Below are 22,030 nucleotides of genomic sequence, written 5' to 3'. Positions count from 1 at the left end.
TTGCATTTGCGCGTAAGTCACAATGGAAAAATTCACGATGAAAAAAGATGAATAACTAAAACTTTTTATCTACAATGTGTAAGGAAGAACTAAATGGAACTGCAACTATAAGCATTAATTTTGAAAATAACACGTTCTTTACATTATTAGGACATAATTATTAAATTTTAAATGATATGAAAGCGCGAAATTTTAGATGATAAACCCTATATGTAATAATTAAAAATAATATTAAATAGATTAAAAATTTAAATATTGCTTTTGTTCCGTATATTTATACATTATATTTAAAAAATTTCAGGACCTCTAATTCATTTATTTGCAGGAAATAACAGATATATCAGTTGCCTCAGGTCTTGAATTTTTTGTGAAAACTCCTGCCTATATAGATTAAGAGTTTACAATGAACATGGGTGAATTTTAATAAAAAATCTATCGTTTCCAAGACGATAATTTTTCTTGGAAAAATCCTTATACTGTAATACAAGGAAAATCATTTCAATTATATTTTTTGTAAATTAGTTATTGATAGTAAATTACAATTAATTTTCGATTTAAGTAATATTATATTCTAATATCAATAATAAATTTCAATTTAGCCATAGGATTTAAATGCAAATAAAATATTTACTATTCTGTGAATCAGAACAATAGCAAATTGTTATAACGGATAAAAATTTATATCTTTTTTTTTTCAATATTCGATACATACCGTAAGTTTAATCAGCTACTTAAAATTATAATATTTAATTACATTAAAATTTACGTAACATTATTAGAGAATTTTAAATAATTATTATAAATTTGATTTTGTAATTTTATGCATTACAATTTTTCTTATCAATTTTTTATAGAAAAACATTATACCACAATAAAATTGAAATTTTATTGTTATAATGAGGTTATTGGATGTGGTTTGATATTTTTTATTTAAAAAAAAAATAAAGTGTTTTTCAAAATTTATTTTTACCACAACTTACTCAATATAATTAAAATGGTTTAACATACACAAGCATTTTATAATATGAATGCGAATCCTTTTAATAATATGCATTTTATATTAAATTATAAATAATTTATTAAAATGATACAAAAAAAATAATCTAAAAACTGTTATACATATTGTGCACATTAAGATTAAAAATTTTAGAGAAAAATTTTTATATACATACCAGTTTTGAATTAAATAATCTATAAATAATTGCAATCGGAAATGGAGCTAATGTTGATGCACCAATCATCCATCCAAGTGCATCAGCCCATCCTGGAAATTTATAATCACGGAATTCTGTTGGTTTTATTTCTGTCATTGTAAAAACGAACACCACCTTTTATTTATAGAAAATTGTGTAAAAAATAGAAAAAAAAATATTTAGAATTATTTTGTAATGTAAAACATAGTATATTAATTAATAATTAATGTATTTAAAAAATTATATAAATTGAAAATTATAAAAAATATATATAAAAAAATTTTAATGATGGATCCAAATTGTTGATGAGATTAAATGTCAACAATGGATACAGGTTTTTAAAAATCTTCGAAATATAATCACATTATTTATTAATTATTAAAACATGCGAAGCTATAAGCCTAACATGTCTAGTAGTTGCAAACATCATTGAAAAAATTCCAGTTCGTAAATTTATTTACAAATATTTTAAATTTTAATGACAAAATGTTAAGCTAACCAATAATATTGCACATAAACATAACTTGTATAAATAATAGAACACTTTGTCCTAAAATAAAAACCAATAAGGGGTCATCATCCTTATAGAAATGTGATAAATTTTATTATTAGTAACGAGTACACTTAAGGCTCTGTAGTAAAATTTTGTATCTTGGCCGCCAGATGTCGTACAGACATATTACAAAAAAGTAATCCTAAATTTTATAGAAGAGCTTAAAAATAACAAAAAATATTTGAAAAATATAGAACTTCAAAATCCAAAAAAAAAGTAGGATCCAAAAAAAAATAGTGCAACTTTTCATAATTTTTTGTTGATTTTTCAGTTTATGTTACCAAGGTAAAAACAACGGCCGATTAACATGATGTAATCCCTTTGAACAGTTAAACATACCACAAAAATAACAATCTAATTCTAATACAAGAAATTCAGAAAAAATTAATTTAGGAAAATGGAAAAATAAATTTTAAACCAACATTAGGAAAAACACCTAATTTACATTGCTTTAAAATACTTTAGATAAAAATATCTTTCATTACCCAATATTTTTAATAAATTCTGACTAATTATGCATATAGTCCTGTCTATTTCATTCCAAGAGTAATTTATATTTTATGATTTTATAAAATTTTTATTATTAAATTCGAAGAAAATATTAAATCTAAAATGTTAAAATGTGCATTCAAAGATATTTTATTTTAATTCAATAAAAAAGCTCCTATGTACCAGTATTTGCATATAACAATGCAGAAAACTGCATAAAACTCTATGTATTTGTGTCATTATTGAAGTATTTTCACCAATTTTGTGTCCCACATACGATCCAATGTACTTTTAGTTTAAAATTAAATTTGAATTTTAACCAATATACCGCATACTGTCTGTCATTTACAATAAGAGAAATGCAAAACCACTCAAATTTTTTTGGGAAAATTTTTTAACTAAATGCAAAAAAAATCTTCTTCAGACAAACACAATAGCAACCATTATAAAAAAAAAACTTTTCTTACAATTTTAAACCCGAATCCATCATTGAATTTTAAATAAAAATTTAGAACTGAAACCAATTAAAAAGAAATGAAAAAAGAAAAAGTTCCTGCTTCTGGTTTTATTCCAATTCGATTCGAAAAAAAAAAAAATTAAAAATTAGTTTGAAATTTTTTCTATGACCTTTCAGAATTTTTCAAAATCTAAAAACAAAAACAAAATTTTTATAACCTCCCAATGTTAAAATCATTTTATTCTATTTAATATTCAATATTGAAAGCCATTAATATTAAAATGAAAAATTTTAAAATACACACATTCATATGTGTACATACATTTACATACAAAATATATTAAACACAAAATACACATTGGTTACGAGTATAAACAAAAATTAAAAATAATAAAAAGAAAATTCTTAAAATGTATATAGGTGCTTACCACAGATGCAATTGGTGTAAGAACTACCAAAACACATTTCCAATAATATCGTACCAAACAATTGAATTTAATGCCCATATCAATGAAATTATTTAAAGCACGATCCATTCCATATACCCACGATATAATGACGACCTATAACATTAAAACGATAAAGAAAATATATATTAAAAAAAAGAAAATATAAAAGAAAAATGAAAAATATTTTGTAATTAAAAATCTAGTTATCGAAACCATTTTATGCGAGGGTGTTATAATAATGTTTACCTTTTAATTTAATACAGAAGTTAAATAGTTATACAAAATATATTTACAAAAAATCAAAGAAAAATTAAAAAAGGAAAGGAAAATTAAAAATTATACTTCCATAAAACCCAAATATATTTTTAACCATAATTTTTCTTTTTTGCTCTCTCTCTCTCTCTTCCCTTTTTCACTTTCTCAGACCTTTATTTAATGAATTCATTTTCCAATATACATAGGTGTTTTATATAAAACATTCATGCTCTCTCCCTCTTTTTCATCCATACCCTATTTTAATTTTGTTATCGAAACACCATGAATAATGATTTTAATCATTTTCTAAAATATTTGGTAAAGTGTTTGTTATACGCACATTATAATTCGATATTATTTGTTAATCTAATAAAAGTCATCATTTCAACCGTTAATATAATATTTTATTTTTCTGCTATATAAAGTACATATATATATATTTTCATTATAATTTCGTTATAATTTTATGTTAGTTTAACATTATCACGTAAAAAACTGTTCAATTATTACTGTAATTTGTGTAAGTAATACACTTGGAGAAAAAAATTATGCGGAAAATATTATACGAGTACAATGAAATGATATTCAAAGTGCCTAATATTTAGTGGCTTTTGCTCAATTACATTATTTGTATATACCAATATAGCAGCCCTAACCTGATTTTCTAAATGATCATTAGTTTCTTGATTTGTGAGTAGATTGTAGTTTCTTGTGAAGGCATTTTGACGAGAGTAAAATTCTAGGAGATAAATTGAAATAATAGAAATCTCATAAAAACTCTAAGGCTAAATTTTTTTTTTTTTTTTTTTTTTTTTTCCTTTGTTCACTCCTAGAAGGAGCATAGGGCTAGTGCATGATTTCTCATGCACTAGTTTCATAGCGTCATAGGGTTTAACTAGGTAGGTGACTAGCCTGCCGTAGTTTTTATTTATATATTAATTATTTGAGGTTATTAATATTTACTATTTATTTTTCTTAATTTTTTTTTTTTAATATGGAATATTAGGAATATTTGAAAATTACTTGTAATATTCAAATATATAATTACTATTAGTATTGTATATTAAGTTATAATAATATTGAATATAATTTTTATAGTGACCTGACCGGGGTTTGAACCCGAGACCCTTCGGTTAAAGGACCGGTGCCATAACCACTGCACCAATGGTCAGATCTAAGGCTAAATTAGTCGCGATAAATATGACAGATTCTAAAGAACTTTTTTAAATCACTATAGTAATTCGCTAAGTATAACAGAGTAAAATTATGTATCAACAATTTTTGTGAGAGTAATTATTCTAAGCTCAAATATAGAATTTTTTAAAACTACAATGGCAAGTGTTATAATTTATATAGAAATGAAATTATAGAGTTTCTGTGATTTCTTTGAAAGGTATTTTAACATATATCATTTAATTTACAGGTTGCAATAGATTTCTAATTAAATAGTCTTGTCCGCACGTATTTAAGTATTTTAATAATTTTTCGCACAGTGTAAAATTTAAAAATTTAATATTAAACTTTTTAATATTTTTGTAATATAAATTATATAGTTTTCCAATATTAACAATATTAATACACTAAATATTTAGTAGAAAAATTTTCAATACATAGGAATTGAGTATAACATTAAATCAGTTGATTTTTTCTACCAAAATGTATAAACAAATTACAATAATTATTATACTACTCACTCGTACTATTATACATATAAGTACTGTTATATAATAAAAATAATTCGCAATAATCAATGAAAATAACTTTGTGGTCGCATTCAAAATAATAAAAACAACAATAAAAATAATGAATATTTTCCTTCCCATCCCGAATAAATTATTTCTGTGTGCTTGTGTTCCTCAATAAATTTGTATATTTATAAAATTTTAACTGTATATAGCAACACTATAACATAAATGAAATGTTTGTATTAAAAGAAACCATTTTTGTTTTCCCAACATTAAATAAAACTATAGCATCTAGATAGCCTCAATTTTCTCTACATAACTGTATGTGTATATAGTGGCTACTAACTTTTCAGTAAATTCATTTTAATATTTCAACAACTTTTATTAAATTTTTAGCAAAAATACCAACTACAATTTGCATATAGTGCATATACCTATTCATAATTATTATACGGTATAATATTATATGTAGTACATTAAATCTCTGTAGTTAAAATATTATAATGTACATTAAGTGTGTATCGTGTACCATATTAAAGTACCCACACTCTTTGTTAAAAAATTTTATACGCCAACACTTTGCCACTTGTTACTTTATTTTATATATTTTACATAATGTTCGACATTAATTTTGGTAATGGGTATACACCGTTGAAAAATTGATTACAAAAAAATTTAATTGGTAACATAGTGTTGCGGTTCCGAATGAAAAAAAAAGAAAAGAAAACAAAAAAATTGTGTATTAAAATAAGCTAACAATAAAATTACAAAAAAAAAAATAAAAAAAAAATTATCAAAATGAAAGTAAGTGTGAAAATGGAAAATGAAGGAAAATGGTCCACTGGTAACCGAACGAAAAAAAAAATAAAATTGACCATTCATTATTAATGACATTAATAGATGTTTCAATTTATTGCCGGTAGATGGTACAAATTTTATAAATCATGGAACCAGAAAAAAAAACTATAAAGCTTTGAATTAAATACCAAAAAAAAAAATGGTGAAATATAAGGGTGAAAGAAGTAAAAGCACGTACGGATAATGCTTGCTTGCGTACAGATTTTTAATGCATTAAATTGAATGTATTACATACTATACATACGTGCATACATTTAAATTATTAGCAATATGGTTTTATTCATTTATTATAATTATGGGTGTAGGTTAATTTCAACATAGATCTAAAATTAAGTAATTGAACAAAAAATATTTTTTTTATACTCGCGATTTATATGCGAACAATTTTTTAATAAAGGCAAATTTATAAATGGCAAAATGGAAAAATTTATCCTTTTTATATAAAAGATACTAATTAGGAATTTTCCATTTGAAAATTTTTTATCGCATATTTTTAAAAATTTTTTTTATATTATTAAAATCATGGCATTGTTAAAATTTTTAAGGTCATTTTCAAGAAGAAATTAAGGAAGCAAATATCTTTAGCTGTCGCATAGTATTGTAGTATTGCTAAGGTATAGTATGAAATGTCATATTTTGAAATTTTAATAATGCACAACAATATTTCAAATACGAGTAACTGGGAAAAAAAATTTAATTTAAAAATAATGTAAACTGTATGAATTTTATACCTCAGCGGTACCCAATAACAAAATAGCCCATGATGCTGTATGCCATTCCATTAATGTAAATGCATATATTCCACCATTACAAACCATTGGTAAAGCAGCAACAAAACATCCAAGACAAACACCAGCAGTTACTTTCCATCTTTGATTTCTTAAATGTGGCCAATGATCAACAAGTGATGTACAAATAGCTTCAATACCACCAAATTGTGAACCAATACCAAGAACAAACATCATTAAAAAGAATAATATTGCCCAGAGCGGTGCAATTGGCATTAATAAAACAGCCTAAAAATTGAAATTATTAATTAAAATGAAAAAAAAAGAGTTTACATGTAAATTTAACTTCAAGTACATTTTAAGTAGAACGCGGTTATAATTGAGTTTAATATTAAAGGTCTTTTATTTTGTGGTAAATTTTAAGAACAAAATTTAGAAATAACTGAAAATTTACTATACATATTCCTCATCTATTATATTTTAGTAAAAGACCACAAATGCTTAAGTTAAGAATTTACTTTGATTGTTGTTTTTTAATTGAAAGAAGAGTCATTGAAGATTTTTCAATTTGAAAATTTTATTAATAAAATGAATGACTCTTTAGAAAAATTACTCATTGCCTTATTGAAGAGTAGTCGTTCGTGATTTTGATCGTAATTAAATTTCACTTGAATTTCAAATTTTTGATTAAAAATTTATGATTTTATACAAAATCTTCGAGTTTTTTAAAGGTTTATTAAAAATATACTTTAATGGTATTTTAAAATATTTAAATTATAATAAATTTAGTACCTCAGGATATGCAATAAATGCTAAACCAGGACCAGATTGTACAACATCTCCGACAGTCGTTTCTAAATTATGTGCCATAAAACCTAATACAGCAAATACCGTAAAACCAGCAAAAACACATGTGAAAACATTTGTAAATGATACAACCACAGCATCTGTATGAAAATTATTATTAAACTAAAATAGAAATATAAAACAAAAAGAGGAAATTTTAGTGGAAAATAATTTACTAAAGAAAAATTTTAGTGGAACATAATTTCTTTTGGTTTCTTACCTTATTATAAGATGAGAACGCTACAAGTGAACCGCATGCCAATCCAAATGAATAAAATATTTGTGATGCAGCATCTCCCCATACTGCCGCTGATAAAAGTGTATTCCAATCTGGTTGTATATAAAATGTTATACCATCTAATGCACCTGGTAAAGTTGCACCACGTACCTTAAAAAAAAATTATTTCAAAACTTTAATATTAAAGCGAAATGATTTTTTTTGAGTCAAAAATTTAGAGTCACAAAATTTTATTAAGTGATAATTAAATTGCAATTATAGGTAATTTAATCAACTGTGCCGGGTATCACCACTTGTACCAATAATATTTTGCACCATGTTATTCATTTGTATTTTACCGTTACTCTAAAATATTGAATACCTTCATATAATTATTAAACAAAATATGTATCCATTTCTTTGATCACGATTTTTAATTTCAAAATTATTATAGAAATTTTCTAAAAATATGTGCGATATCTTCATCCTGAATATATGCAATTTTTTACCTTAAAATATTGTACACTCATGACAAGCAATTTTTCAATACCATAATATTTTAAACGCGATTCTATAAAATATGTATGCGGTAAAACCAATTGCACTAGAAAAAAAATTGCCTTTAAATGCGTTTTATTAAAATTTAATTTAAAAAATAATGAAAAATTTCTACTCAATTAAATTTTTACGGTACAGACATAACAAAAAATAGCTATACTAAATAATAGATTTTTTTTTTCTTTGCTTTTTTTATTGAAAAATATAAAATTTAGGCAAAAAAAATGGAAATCGAAAGAATGTACATCAAGTCTAAAAAATTATTCAACGATACACTAAAAATAATAATTGTCTACGGCCCCACAAAAAAAATGCCTTAAAAGAGGCAAAAATCATCTTAATTCTAATAAGAATTTCAAAACTGATAAATGTTATCCAGGTACCAAATTACGCAATACAAAATTACTTTAAAACAAAGAAAAATTCAAGTTTATAGTTCATATTGTAAGTCGTGTATAACAGTAGACTTATAAGCATTCTTAAAAAGTACATAATATGTATACACAATTAAATTTGAAAAATACAAAATCCACAAATAAACTTTTCATTTGGGTTAAGCAAATTCTGCGAAAGAGAGCATTTTCGGTTAGACGTTTGAAATAAGCATATACATATGGGTTTTTTTTTATAAAAATAAAATCTTTTATCTAGTCGTATTTGTCAGTATTTAATATTGAATATATAAGAGGGTATATTAAGTATAGTTAGGCTTAAAATTGTGCTCTAGTTTTTTACATGAGAAACTCTTCTACGTATTTGAAAAATTTGTTACTATATTAGGTCTAATAAGGTAGGTATTGATAGTTTTGACAGCATACAATAAATTTCTTGCCAAATGAAATATCTAAATTCTTCTTCTTTCTACTATGTATGTTGTATATTATTATCCGCTCACTTAACAAACACTTATTTCCCCATGTTTCGAAAATAAACAACTGAAATTAACTGAAACTAACATGGGTAGAACAGGTTCGTACAAATGAATATTAAAATTATAATTTAATTATTGTTTCACTAAAAAATACTTTTAAATTGTAATTGATTTTAAATTTTTAATTTTTATTGCGTTTTCACTTCAAATATTTTGAACAAAATTAACACTTTTTTTATGGCTTTTCAAATAGAATATTTTATTCAACTAAATTGTTAATGTGTAATTAACCAAAATTGAAATCAATTAATTTTGCAATTTTAATATATTTTTTTTTTTAATATTTTAATTTAATATCATTCTTATATCCAAAATGAAACTAGTATTAACATTTTTTTCTGTATAATAATATAGCAAGTTATATAATAATAAATAAGAATATTGCTTTAATAAAATTTTGTATTCTAATATTATTGTATAACACAAAATAAAATTATTGAAACCTCCAAAAATCTCTTATTAATTATAAACTTGTGGTCATTAATTTATTCAGATATCTCTATATTCACATACATACACAAATGCATACAACTGTTTCTCAAAATTTTGTTTTAATTCAGAATTATTATTAAAATTTACAATAAATAATCGTATGTATGCATTTATGTGTATTTGTATAGCCTAGATTACAACCATTAAATATTATGTTAACATTAACTAATAAAATTTTACATTTACACATATACTGTAATAAAACTGTTTAAGAATCTTTATCTCTTTTTGTTATTATTATTATTATATTCCGACTTATTATTCTTTAATGGAAAATTTTTAATGAGAACCATGAAATTTTAATGTAACCATCGCATACAAGAAGTTAAATATTTCATTCTCTCCACATACTATTGTATATAATGCATATATACATACTTTATTTAGATTATTCTTTAATGGGTAATTAATATGTTTAAAATCTTTTAAGTTATGCACATTAGCCTTTGCATTAAAAATTTACATAGTTATACTGAATAAACATAATAATATAAAAATAAATTTTGTGAATAGACCTTAGTACTCGTAATTAAATGTTATACACATTTAAAATGCATTATGTTATACACATTCACATAGTATAAAAGAAATGTATATTGTAAAATGATATGGAAACAAAATATAAAATTTTGTCTTTCCCTTTACTTAACACTTTTCTTTTTTGTAACTTTTACAAAAGTATTTTAATACTCGTAAAACAAATTTATGCATAAGGATAAAAACTCTAATAAAATATGTTAACTCAGTCCTACAAAGATTATTCTAACACAATCCAATACAGTTCTTTGTAAATATAATCTAGAGCAGCTTATAAACTAAATCAACGAATTTATTGTATAATCAATTCTTTGATTGCAATAATGAAATTTTTTATTGAATTCAGAACAGAATAATGCACTAATAATGCAAAAATCACATTAAAAAATTATGGATTACTTTAATTGCGTTACATAGCTCACAAATTTAATGCTCAAACTGCTACTATAGACAGAATCTAGAGAAAATTGTGAAAATTCTCGTTTATGTAAATAGGTTAATATTATTAACAATTTAAATGAGCAGTCAACTCATATAATAATGCCAAGTCTGACAATCAAAATTTGCTGTTAAAATCTTACAGTTACATGATGTGGTAAGAAAATTTTATGTTATTGCATCGATAAAACTTTTTTATTGTCATAAATACCATATAAAATCCAATTGGATTGTAAAACTAATCTAAACTCCATTGTAAACAATCCAAGTTTTTTTTCATATCGTTCTCATAAATTTAACATATAAGATAAATAAATTATTATGGATTCCCCCTATATGAATGTAAACTTATTAATCTTTTTATCTTTGTTTTGTCCTCCCTACATTTTTAACTTAATTTTCTTTTTATAAATGTGCATAACATACTATATATATATGTATATGAATATAATTTAATTTAAAAATTTTTTTTCCCTATATTTTTTATTAACACTTACAATATTATGCATATTTGTATATACTTACCAACAAAGCTGTCAACATAACATATGGAAAAAGTGCTGTAAAATAAACCACTTTACCGGCACTTTGAATTCCCTTAATGAGACAAAAAAATGCAATTAACCAACCAAGTAGAAGACACAATACCAACTGCCATCTAGGATATCCCCAATTAGTCCAATCTGTATCATCATTTATTCCGAGGACATACCGGCTAGAATAATAAAAAGAAAACGAAAAGAAGAGCATGAAAAATCAAATAAAAAATTTAATGAAAAAAGGAATAGAGTAATTTTTTTTTTCAACATTTTGCTTTTTAAACGTTATGCTTTTTGTTTTTTTTTTTTAAGTACATCCGACCATCTATACATTCAAGAGAATCTACATACATAATATTAATATATTCTACTTAATATGCTTAACATGTACTGTGAGAGTATAATTTCAATATAAAATAGAATATGCAAGCCTTGACATTATACAGTGTGTAAGTATGTTAAAAAAAATGGAAGAAGAAAAAATGCTATTCAAACAAAAACTTAAAAAAGAAATGAAAATAATTTTAGTAAGAAAATAAGTTGAAAAAAAAAAACACGAATAAAAAATTATTGTTAACTTGAATAATTCGTGGGCATTGTGTTGTGTAACATAATAATAAACAGAAATCGTTGAATCGTAAAATAACAAAGGACAAAAAACACAAGAAAATAAGCGAAAAAAAATCTACTACAATGAAAATTTATAGACAAGTAAATTACACTTTAAGGTGCCTATATGGCACAGAATTGTGTTGACTTCCATATTGTTAAAATTGTATGAACTTAGGCAAAATATTACCTACAATTTTTTTTATAAAGAAATTTTCAATTCCGAACCAATTCCGTATTGTTTAAAGATAATTTTGAATGAAAAGGAAAAAGCGGAGAGCGGCTCGAAATGAAAGTCGATGTCATAATTTGAGTGATAAACAATTTATTTTTGACAAATTCTGCCACTTTCTACTTATATTGTAACATAATGATCATTTACGAGAATGTCAAGATATACGATAATTTAAATTTCAATTTCTTAAAATTTTTTACGTTACAGAATTTTCGTAATAATAATGAAGTTTGGCGGCTATTACAGACAATTTAATAAATGATGGAAGCCATAGGATTAAGACACGTGTGAGAAAGACATATTATAAAAAATATACAAGAATCTTTAAATCTATGTGCATTTTTATAAAGGAACTTCAAATAATAAAGGATCACATTATTGCTTTATATTATTCTTTTCTCTTGTTTACAAAGACTGTCTGCATTATTTAAAAAACATAAAGAAAATTATTTATAAAAAAAAAAACAAATCCTTTCATTTTAATTTAAATGATGTCATATAGAGTTCATTCTTTTAAAATAACAATAGTAAAGAGAAAACGATTAAGAAATTAAAGTTGTGCTTGTAAATTTTTTGTAATAATGAATGAAGATTTTTTTATTTTTTTAAATTTGAATAAATTCTTAAATTTTTTAACAAAAAATTGCATATATTAACACCTTTTTTATATAGTGTTATTTTTACGGTCAATCATTAAAGTAATCATTTATGCATAATTTAAACACTAAATTAATATTCAAACTTGAAATGTTTGAAGTTTTTAAACCTTGGCAAATTTCTTCAACTAATTTATATTCTTGATATCGGACAAACAATATTTTAAAATAAATTATTCTTTTTTCAAGTCAGAACAAAACTTCGAATTGATTATTCACTCTCTTGTAAAACTCTATATACTATTTGTACCGACCATATTGCTCCTATTGTATACGAAGTTATGTGATAACACCAAATTTCGGATGTCGAGTTTTCAGTGTTAACGCGCTTCTACACAATAGGGAAGCATTAATAAGCTATTTTTAGGTAGATGTGGGCCTGTCTGCGTGCATGTGTCTCAAATTCGGCGGAACCGATTTTGATGAAATTTTATATTTGAGTTTATTTCGGCTATGTAACGGTTTGATCAACTTTTGCGATATATCAGGAAAATAAATCTTTTTCCAGGGACGAATTTACATTTTTACGCATGTAAAGAGAAATAATTAACCAATTTTCTTATAATATTTGAATTCGCAATGTTAAAACAAATGAATCAGGGGCTCGGGAATCGAACTAGGGGCCGATTTTACAATAATTACCATATTTACTAATAAATGGAATTGCTGAAATTTAATATTTTATTTCCGGCTGTTACCGAAAATAACTGGCGACTTTTTCAATGAATTCGGAAGGCAGAAAGTGAAACTCAACTAAAAACCAAATTTAAATTTTTTAAAGAATGCTAGCTCAAAGCTGACTAGCGTTCTTTAAATTGTGAATAAGTGCTTAAAACGCATTTTCATAATGCATTTCTGCTATGATATTTTCACTAACCAGAAAATATACATTATGGTGAGTTATGTACCGACCATAATAGATTTTTCATACTATGTATTGTTGACATAAGAGAAATAATTCCTACAAATTAAGTTTTTCTTAAAAACTAAAAGTTTTCAAAATTTTTTTTGAATTTATAATTTTTGTTTGTTAAAGTTTTGTGTTTTGATTGAGTTAGGCAACAACACATTGTGTCTGGATTTTCTGGAAACAACTTTTGTGTGATTTAACAATTTATTTTAAACAAAATTGAGCCCGAATTCTTTTAAATCAGTTAAAGATTAAAAATTGAAAAAAATAAATGAGATGCAAGTAGACATGAGAATATTTTATAGTCTAGAAAAAATTACGTAATCAACCGCATGATGGAGAAATAAATTTAATTAATTCAAACAAATAAAATTGCTAAAATTGAATTATTAATTTTTTTCTCATTCCCTAATATGCTTACAAGTCAATTAATTACATAAAATTAAGTTATGACTACAAAAACTTTTCCAATAAAATTGACAAATTTTAGTCTAACAAAAAATTATCACCACTACTGACATTAAAAAAAGATTTTATTATTTACTTTTTACATACTACTTACTTAAATAACTTAATCTGAGACCAGATTATGACTCAATTTTGAAGTATATTTTAAAAATTAAATAAATTAAGTAATAAATATTAATTTTACTTATAAATGGACAAAATTTCAATAATTTTTTTTTTAATTTCATTAAGAATTTTTATTTTAAGTGACCTCAATATAAATTTATATATTATGTATAAAAGCTTTTATAAAAATACATTTTTATAGAATATTATTAAAGTTTATTCACTCTCAGTCAATATTTTGGCGTCATGGCGGATAACATGAAAGTCTAAATCCCAAGACACATATTATATAAATCTTTTTGATTTATTCTACTGAAAATTAGGTCAAGCTTTTTAAAAATTAATTCACTTAATAATAGCGCATATTACTATAGAGAAAGAGAACAAAAAAAACATATAACATTTTTCAGTTCTCCTCATATAACACTAGAACAGTGTAAAGACTTGTATATTTTGATTTTTTGGAATTGATTACAAAAAATTTATTAAAACTTACATATAATATTGTTAATTACAATAATATTGTAGTACTTAATGATAATTGTATAATGTTTAAGTCAGAAATCTGTAAAATATTACACGTAATAAGGAAAATTTAAATATTTAAGATTTCATTCAATTGAAATCATTTTAATGCCACTTTAACAATTTGTCTAAAATTTTTTAGTAATTAAAAATTTAACAATGTAATATGAGTTAAAGAATTATATAATATATTCTATAAATACATAAAATGAGCTTCCAATTATCTTTACAACTCTGTTAAATCTCCGAACACTAATAAATAAAATGTTGTATAAAAATATTTACACAACATTTGGATTTCCTTTCACATTTTGGATTCAGATTATTTTTTTTTCTTCTGTTTTTAATTTCCTTTTTGGTTTATGTTCCATTTTATTATGTTATCCTCGAGAAAAGTTATATTTTTTCTATTTTTATGGTTTTACTGTGTTCTATGGAATACAACAACGGGAAATACAATAACAAAATACTTTTGTACATGGCTATTTGGAAAATTTACCGAAATTACTTGATCGAGAATTAAAATATTTGTAATAGTATGAAAATAGCAAGTAAAACCTCCTATTTACGGAATAAATTAATATTTTTTAATATTTCCAATAATAATAATAATATTGAAACTAAATTGTTAAAAACGTCATCCAAATACAAATGAATTCATTATAATGGTATTCATTCCTTATTGATATATCAAAACCCTAAAATTATGCAATTTTTTCGTGAACTCATCCCTAATATTTTAAAAATTTAGTGCTTTTTAATTCTCTTATTTTTTGCTAAATCTTAATGCAATTATAAGGCAAAATGAAGGAAAATACCTTTACTATGTCTTTTGATTCCCGAAATTTGTCCCCCATTTCAACCAAACTGCATTACTCGTTTGATTTTAGTTGCCTTATCATATTATAAATTTGAAGAAATCATGCCAAATTTGCAATATTGCTACAAATACCCACTTAAATTTCTTAACAAATAAAAAATAAAATTTCAATCAAATATAATGTTAAGAAACTTCTTTTATAATAAAAAATTAAAGTTAAATTTTGCAAGAAAATTCGCGCAACAAAAATTATTTACAATAAGAAAGGATAAAGTTGTAAAAGAAAATTATTAATAAAAGCAGGGAATTTGATTTTTACGATTTTTCAAATTAAATTTTTCCATTTTCACATAAAGAGAAAAAAAAAATTAAAACATAATCAAATTTTAATTGCTATGGTGAATACTTGAACTGGTAGATAAAATAAATGTTATATAAAAATGTTAAATTAATTGCAAGAGAATGTATACTTAGTTATAATATTAAGTTAGAGTGTTACCATATAGGTACTTGCTAAGCGAAATTCTTAAAATTTTTTGTAAAATTTTTTTAAGAAAATGCTCAATTTTAAATTGCAAAATTCAAATGTAGACTTAAAGGAGATGTTCAAGGAATGTGTCTTCAATCATTTTGTAAATGTACTAAAAGAAAGGTATAAATAATATAAAACTGTTTGTAAGAAAAGATATTTTCATTGGAAATACACTTATGACAGTAACACTTTTAATTAAAACAAAAAAAAAAATTTAACAGAAAATTAAAACATTTGAAATGCCTAGGGAAATGTGAATACAGGCGTCCCCTGAATATTAATTTCTTGCCCGTGTATTCACTTTAAAATCTTTGCATTGGGAAACGGTCAATTTATACAGATTTTTCTCAACTATGAAATGAATACAGTAGGTTATCATTGATTTCTGTTATTCTTTTATAAGTTTCATTCAGACTTTACTTACAGTGTGTTCACAATGTGAAATCTTTTAATTTCACATACACATTACATACTTTCATAAGCATTTTGGTTTAATTGCTATTTATTTTATAACTCCAATAATAAAATCAATAAAAATATTTTATAAAATTTCGATATTAAAATAATGAAAAAGTGATTTTGAGAAAAACCCTCGTACAACATTTTTTATTATATTGTAAATTTGTTGTTGAATTATTTTAGAATTTTAATGGCGTTTACCATACAAAATCATTACACTGTTTCACCATTTTTGGTGATTAAAAACAAAATTAATTTTATATTCGAAGTGAATAAAAATTTTATTTGTTAAAATATTTTAATCCAACGGTAATTAAAAATATAAATAAAAAAAATTCAAAAAATAAAATGAAGAAATAAATTTTCAAAGTTCAAAAAATAAAGCAAAAAATTTTAATAAATTTTAAGATTAAACAACAAAAAAAACAATTTTGATTTGCAATTTTAAAAATAATTTTAGAAAATAAATAAAAAGATCAATTAATTTGCGACAGTCGCCATTAAAAGTAGTTCAGCAGCAAATTTTAGCAGTTGACTCAAATATGTTGCCATTGAAATATAGAAGACTTAAATAAATCTTGAACTATGGCTGTAAACTGATGTCTTTTGAAAACCACCCAATTCCAGAAAATTTAAAAAATTGTAGACCAAATTAAAGAATAACAAAATCGATATTCAACCTTGCTTCGTGAAATTTAGAAATTTATTGTATAAATTTGAAAAACCACCATAACTTAATTTTAATAACAATAAATTTGAAAATTTTCCTAAATTTTTATACGAAATTAAAAAAATTTTACTGATTGTACTCGAAATTGGTTGTGGAACTGGTTCAGCTTTTAAATATAAACATTTCAATTGAAAATTACACATTGCAAAATATTCAAGCATTATATTCAGCCGAATTATATGCAATATAATAAAGCTGTTGAATATTCTTTTAACAACACCAACAAAAATATAATTGTAATATGCACTGGTTCTAAAACACTAAAAGATTATAAAGGCCAATATTGAACTTTACTTCAGACATACTGTAATAAAATTTTCTTTAAAATAGAGCATTATTAATAAGAAATGTTGGTTACTTAAGGCTCTAATTTTCACATTTAAACTCAAAAAATATTCTTAACTTTTAAATCAAAACTAAATCATCTATTTCGCTTATTTATTTGAAATTTGACTGCTTGTCGCCTCTATTTATTCTTTTAATATTTAAAATAATTATGAAGAAATATTTTGAACAATGTTGAAAGAAAATTTATTTTCGAATTAAAAACAAAAATAAATTACAACTTTTCAATAGCTCCAAAACTATTTCTACTATATTATTTCCTTTTGCTAATTTCATGAATCTATAAGTATATTATGCTATACAATATATAAAATCTTCAATAATAACAGAAAAACTTTATTATTCAAGAAGCACTTAACCTAACATTATAAATTCAAAATTGATTGAACAATCCAAATCAATCAATTCAATAAATTATTATTAAAGGGTTTTTTCTTGTCTTGCTTTTGGTTTATTTTTCATTTTTTCATTATTATCCTTTCATTTTCAAATTTTTTTATTTTGAAAAAAAAATTTATGCATTTTGTAATTTTTTATGCCCGTTAGCTTTTCGTTTACAAAATATTGTAATTTAAAATCAAGTTGCTTACTTCAAGACTACATTACTTACTAAGTACTCTTATCACTTTTTATTGTATAGTCGGCAGTAATTTGTTATTTTTAGAAAAGTATTATAAAAGTTCAATTTCATTTATAATAAATTGCAAATTTGATATTAAGAAAAATAATATGAGCTGGCAATATTATTATTCTTAAATAATTTCATTTCTATTATAGATATTACCTTGAATGTAGCCAAGAAATTGAACCCTTGAACTGAATATTGTAGAAATATTTAAAAACTCATTTCCGTTATTAAAATGGTTTTTAAATTTCAATAAGAGAACTGAAAATAAATGTATGACTACACTATTCCACAAGACGATTATTTAACTGGGAATGGTGTGATCTTACAGAGCTACTGATTCATGCAATTAAAAATTTTATTTATTACTTCATTTGTAATTTTATTATAAATTTACTTTTCGATTTATCTATCTAGCTATATCATATCTTATTGTTTATTTATTTTTGTTTTTTTTGCTTTTATAGTCAGTATATAAATATCCTGTTTCTCTTTATAAACAGTATTTCCATCATTTTATTTCATTTGTTGCTGGCGTTTGTTTGCTCATTTTTTGTTTTGTTTTTTATAAATAAATCGTGCAACATCATTGCAATTTTTACTCGATTTAAATCTCTGCAAAACTATAAAATATTTTTTGCTATTTTAAGTATAAATCTATAATATGTGTACATAAAATAATACAAATGTACATATAGCTGTATATAATCATATAGATAAAAAATAAAATTACAATTTCGGTTTCCATGTAACATTATATATGAAAGGATAAAAGAAAAAATTACAAGTAGCTGGCGTTCTGTTTTAAATTTTGCCTCTATTTTTTTTTAATTTTTTATTTTATGATTCCTTCACTTGTACATCGAACGATTATCTCATCCGTAAGATCATGAATTTTTGATTCAACTTCCATCAAGCATCAATTTCATAGTTGTTATAATATTACTTGAGAAATATAAGAGCAAATTTAAAATAACTAAAGTTGGATCGAACCAATGGTATGTAAAGTAGCACTCTTTGCTTCAACAAGACATAAAAACTACAGTTTCTAATAGCTTAGCCAGACATGCAATTTAATTTAAACTCAAAATAGTTTAGTTGCTACTGTTAAGTTATTGCGTTAATTCAAATCGATTACGTTAAACTAAAAATTTCAATTAATTTGTAAGAAATTACAAGCTGTTTGATTGCTTAATTACATACGACCCATACAGTTGCATGGCTGCCCGCTTGAACCTAAACCTATTGAATACAAATAAGAAATCAAACAATAGCAAAATTTAAAATTGCATGTCCACCTGAATACTAAATTATTTAAATTATTCATTGATATTCTAATTGTATATAAAATTTTTGCATACATTTAGGATGAGCAAAAAAGTGAAATTTGAAAGAAGCAATAACATATGAAAGAAACATTAACTTGCTTGTATTAACAACTTAAGGAAAAATAATTATATTTTTTGACGTCTAAAAAAGTTGAAGTTTTGAAAATTTAAAAAAGCTTACAGTTTTGAAAATATATAAGGTGCCGAAAATTCAAGTTTTACAAATTTCGAAAGGTGATGATGACTTTAAAGATAAAGAGGATCGAAATAGAAAAAAATTTTCTTCTAAAAAACTGAACTAAAGGTTGTAAAAATTTCTGACTTCTACAGCTTATCGTCTAAAGAAAAAACGATATCAAAAATTTGAAAAAAAAAATGGGTTACAGATAACGGTAAACTTTAACGACCACTTTGTTTTCTGTAAGTTCAACTAAGTTATGTCGCGACAGAAGAATTTCTCCGCCATATTTCTGTAAAAAAAATGAGATTTTAAAAATTTCTTTTACGGTAATAGGAAAGATCAATGTACATAATAAATTTGACATTTGCGTCATCAAGCGTGTAATAGTTTTGTAAATATGTCCACGGATGGACGAATGGACTGAATCAGACTAATAAGCACTTTTTTCAAAATTTTTTTAAAGGGCTAAAAATAAGTATAAAATCGGAACGAAATCGCTCAAAAAAATGAAAAAAAAAAATTGGTAAAGATATAAAGAAAGAAGAATAAAAATTATTCTTTCGAAAAAAAAATTAAAATAAAATGTTGGAGAATAACAAAATTTTGAAAAGGCCATAACAATAGTGAGTGAGTTAACAAAAGTAAAAAAAAAAAAGAAGAGAAAATAATGAAAATCTGTTGATCTTAAAAAGCTTTTCCGAATTTTATTGGCAGCTCGAGCAGAAAAATAAAATAAGGTTTATGTGCACTACATTTTACTTGCTTGGCTTTTTGAACTTGATTTTAGAAGAACTTTTAAAATATTACGAACTTTAAAAAATTATTATAACAAATTATATAATTTTATTATTTTTGTTGCACCTTTGTTTATGTAAGTCTAGATACATAAATTTCCTTCCTAACCTACTTACTCTTACTCTTAACGAACGAATTAATGTAAATTGTCATGGTATTTGTACACATACTTTGGTTCAACGCTGCTCATTATTATTAAATTGTATGAAATAAACTGAAACAGTTGCGTATTCGACTTTATTGTCTCTAATGGCCAGCATTCATTCAGTAATCATCTTACATACATAATTCATTCTATTTGATTTTTATTTATGTAAAATATTGTAAGGGACTAGACAAATAAATCAACTTTGATTTAAGTGTAGTAGAAACTTTTAAAATCATTACGATACGTTTTTAAAGTTTACTAAGTCCCGTCATAAAAAATCTGAATTTCGGACAAAGAAAGTATAAATGCTTCCCAGTCTGTGCATATACATTTCATATTAGGATATCCATAGTTCTTGGTGTACATGCACGCACACAGAAAAATAATACATTCCTAACTAAATTATCCTGAATACTAAATTGTCGAATAAAAATTAGTTGGTACTCAAAAACTTTACTTCTTTTCCTATTACAATTAAGTACTTTAAAAAAAAAAATTTCAAAGTTATACAAAGTTAACAAGCATAATAAAAATAATAAGAAAAAATAATATTTAAAGGTGAAAATAAAACCATAAAAGAAAATGTAAGTACAAAAAAGAGAAAAAAAAAATTCAAAAAAAATTTAACAATAAAACATTGCTATAAAAATGAACAAAAACAAAAACTTAAATAAAATTTATTTATTTCGGATTAGGCAACGAGAAATCAACATTTATTCTTGGATATAGTCCACCAGAGATTTTGAATTCTGATGAATTTCTACACAGATACACAATATTCATCTAATATGAAATCGTGTATGTACAATAATTGTATAGAAATAGAGAATAGGCAGAGTTCACTGTGACAACTCTGTGATACCCCACACGGATGCATTACTTTAAGGGCTGTGTGTTGCTTGTTCCATAAGTACTCCTAGTTTTTTATTCATTTATGCAAAATTTTTCACTATAATTTCAACAATTTCCATAATGTAAGACCAATTGACTTCGAAATTGTACAGCAGTTTTATCCAATTTAAATAGGGTTTAGGCATTTACAATTATAAATCATTTGCGACACTTTGTTAAAGTGAGAAAATTATAGTATTTCAGTTATCGTTTGAACGTGCGGATGCATGGACAGACGGACAATGATCAAAAATATACACCTATGTCTATATCTCAGACCAATATTTCTTATCGTTACAAACGGTGAAGCAAATTTAGTATACCATTGGAACATACTTTTGTAAGAGTATAAAAATATATTTTTAGTGCTCCTACATTTTTATTCAAATACAAACGAATATCGTTACTGGTAAACCACAAAGTAAAAAATGTTCATAAAAGAA

The 22,030-nt window shown here is 23.9% G+C and overlaps 1 protein-coding gene across 1 annotated transcript in view; it reads right to left on the bottom strand.

The window, feature by feature from the left end:
- Positions 1 to 22,030, bottom strand: part of LOC129610350 (sodium- and chloride-dependent glycine transporter 1-like) — a 56,887-nt gene that overhangs the window by 4,689 nt on the left and 30,168 nt on the right. The window contains exons 6-11 of the mRNA XM_055522906.1: positions 11,212 to 11,401; positions 7,734 to 7,901; positions 7,460 to 7,636; positions 6,671 to 6,955; positions 3,121 to 3,255; positions 1,173 to 1,328 (exon numbers count right to left, since the gene is read on the bottom strand). Of these exons, the coding sequence (XP_055378881.1) occupies positions 1,173 to 1,328; positions 3,121 to 3,255; positions 6,671 to 6,955; positions 7,460 to 7,636; positions 7,734 to 7,901; positions 11,212 to 11,401 (1,111 nt within the window). The remainder of the gene's footprint in view (positions 1 to 1,172; positions 1,329 to 3,120; positions 3,256 to 6,670; positions 6,956 to 7,459; positions 7,637 to 7,733; positions 7,902 to 11,211; positions 11,402 to 22,030) is intronic.

The sequence above is a fragment of the Condylostylus longicornis genome, unplaced genomic scaffold (assembly GCF_029603195.1).
Source record: "Condylostylus longicornis isolate FDR11 unplaced genomic scaffold, ASM2960319v2 ptg000044l, whole genome shotgun sequence".
Classification (NCBI taxonomy): Eukaryota; Metazoa; Arthropoda; class Insecta; order Diptera; family Dolichopodidae; genus Condylostylus; species Condylostylus longicornis.
Note: the sequence above shows the minus strand (reverse complement) of the source record. Positions and strands in the feature narration are given on the sequence as shown.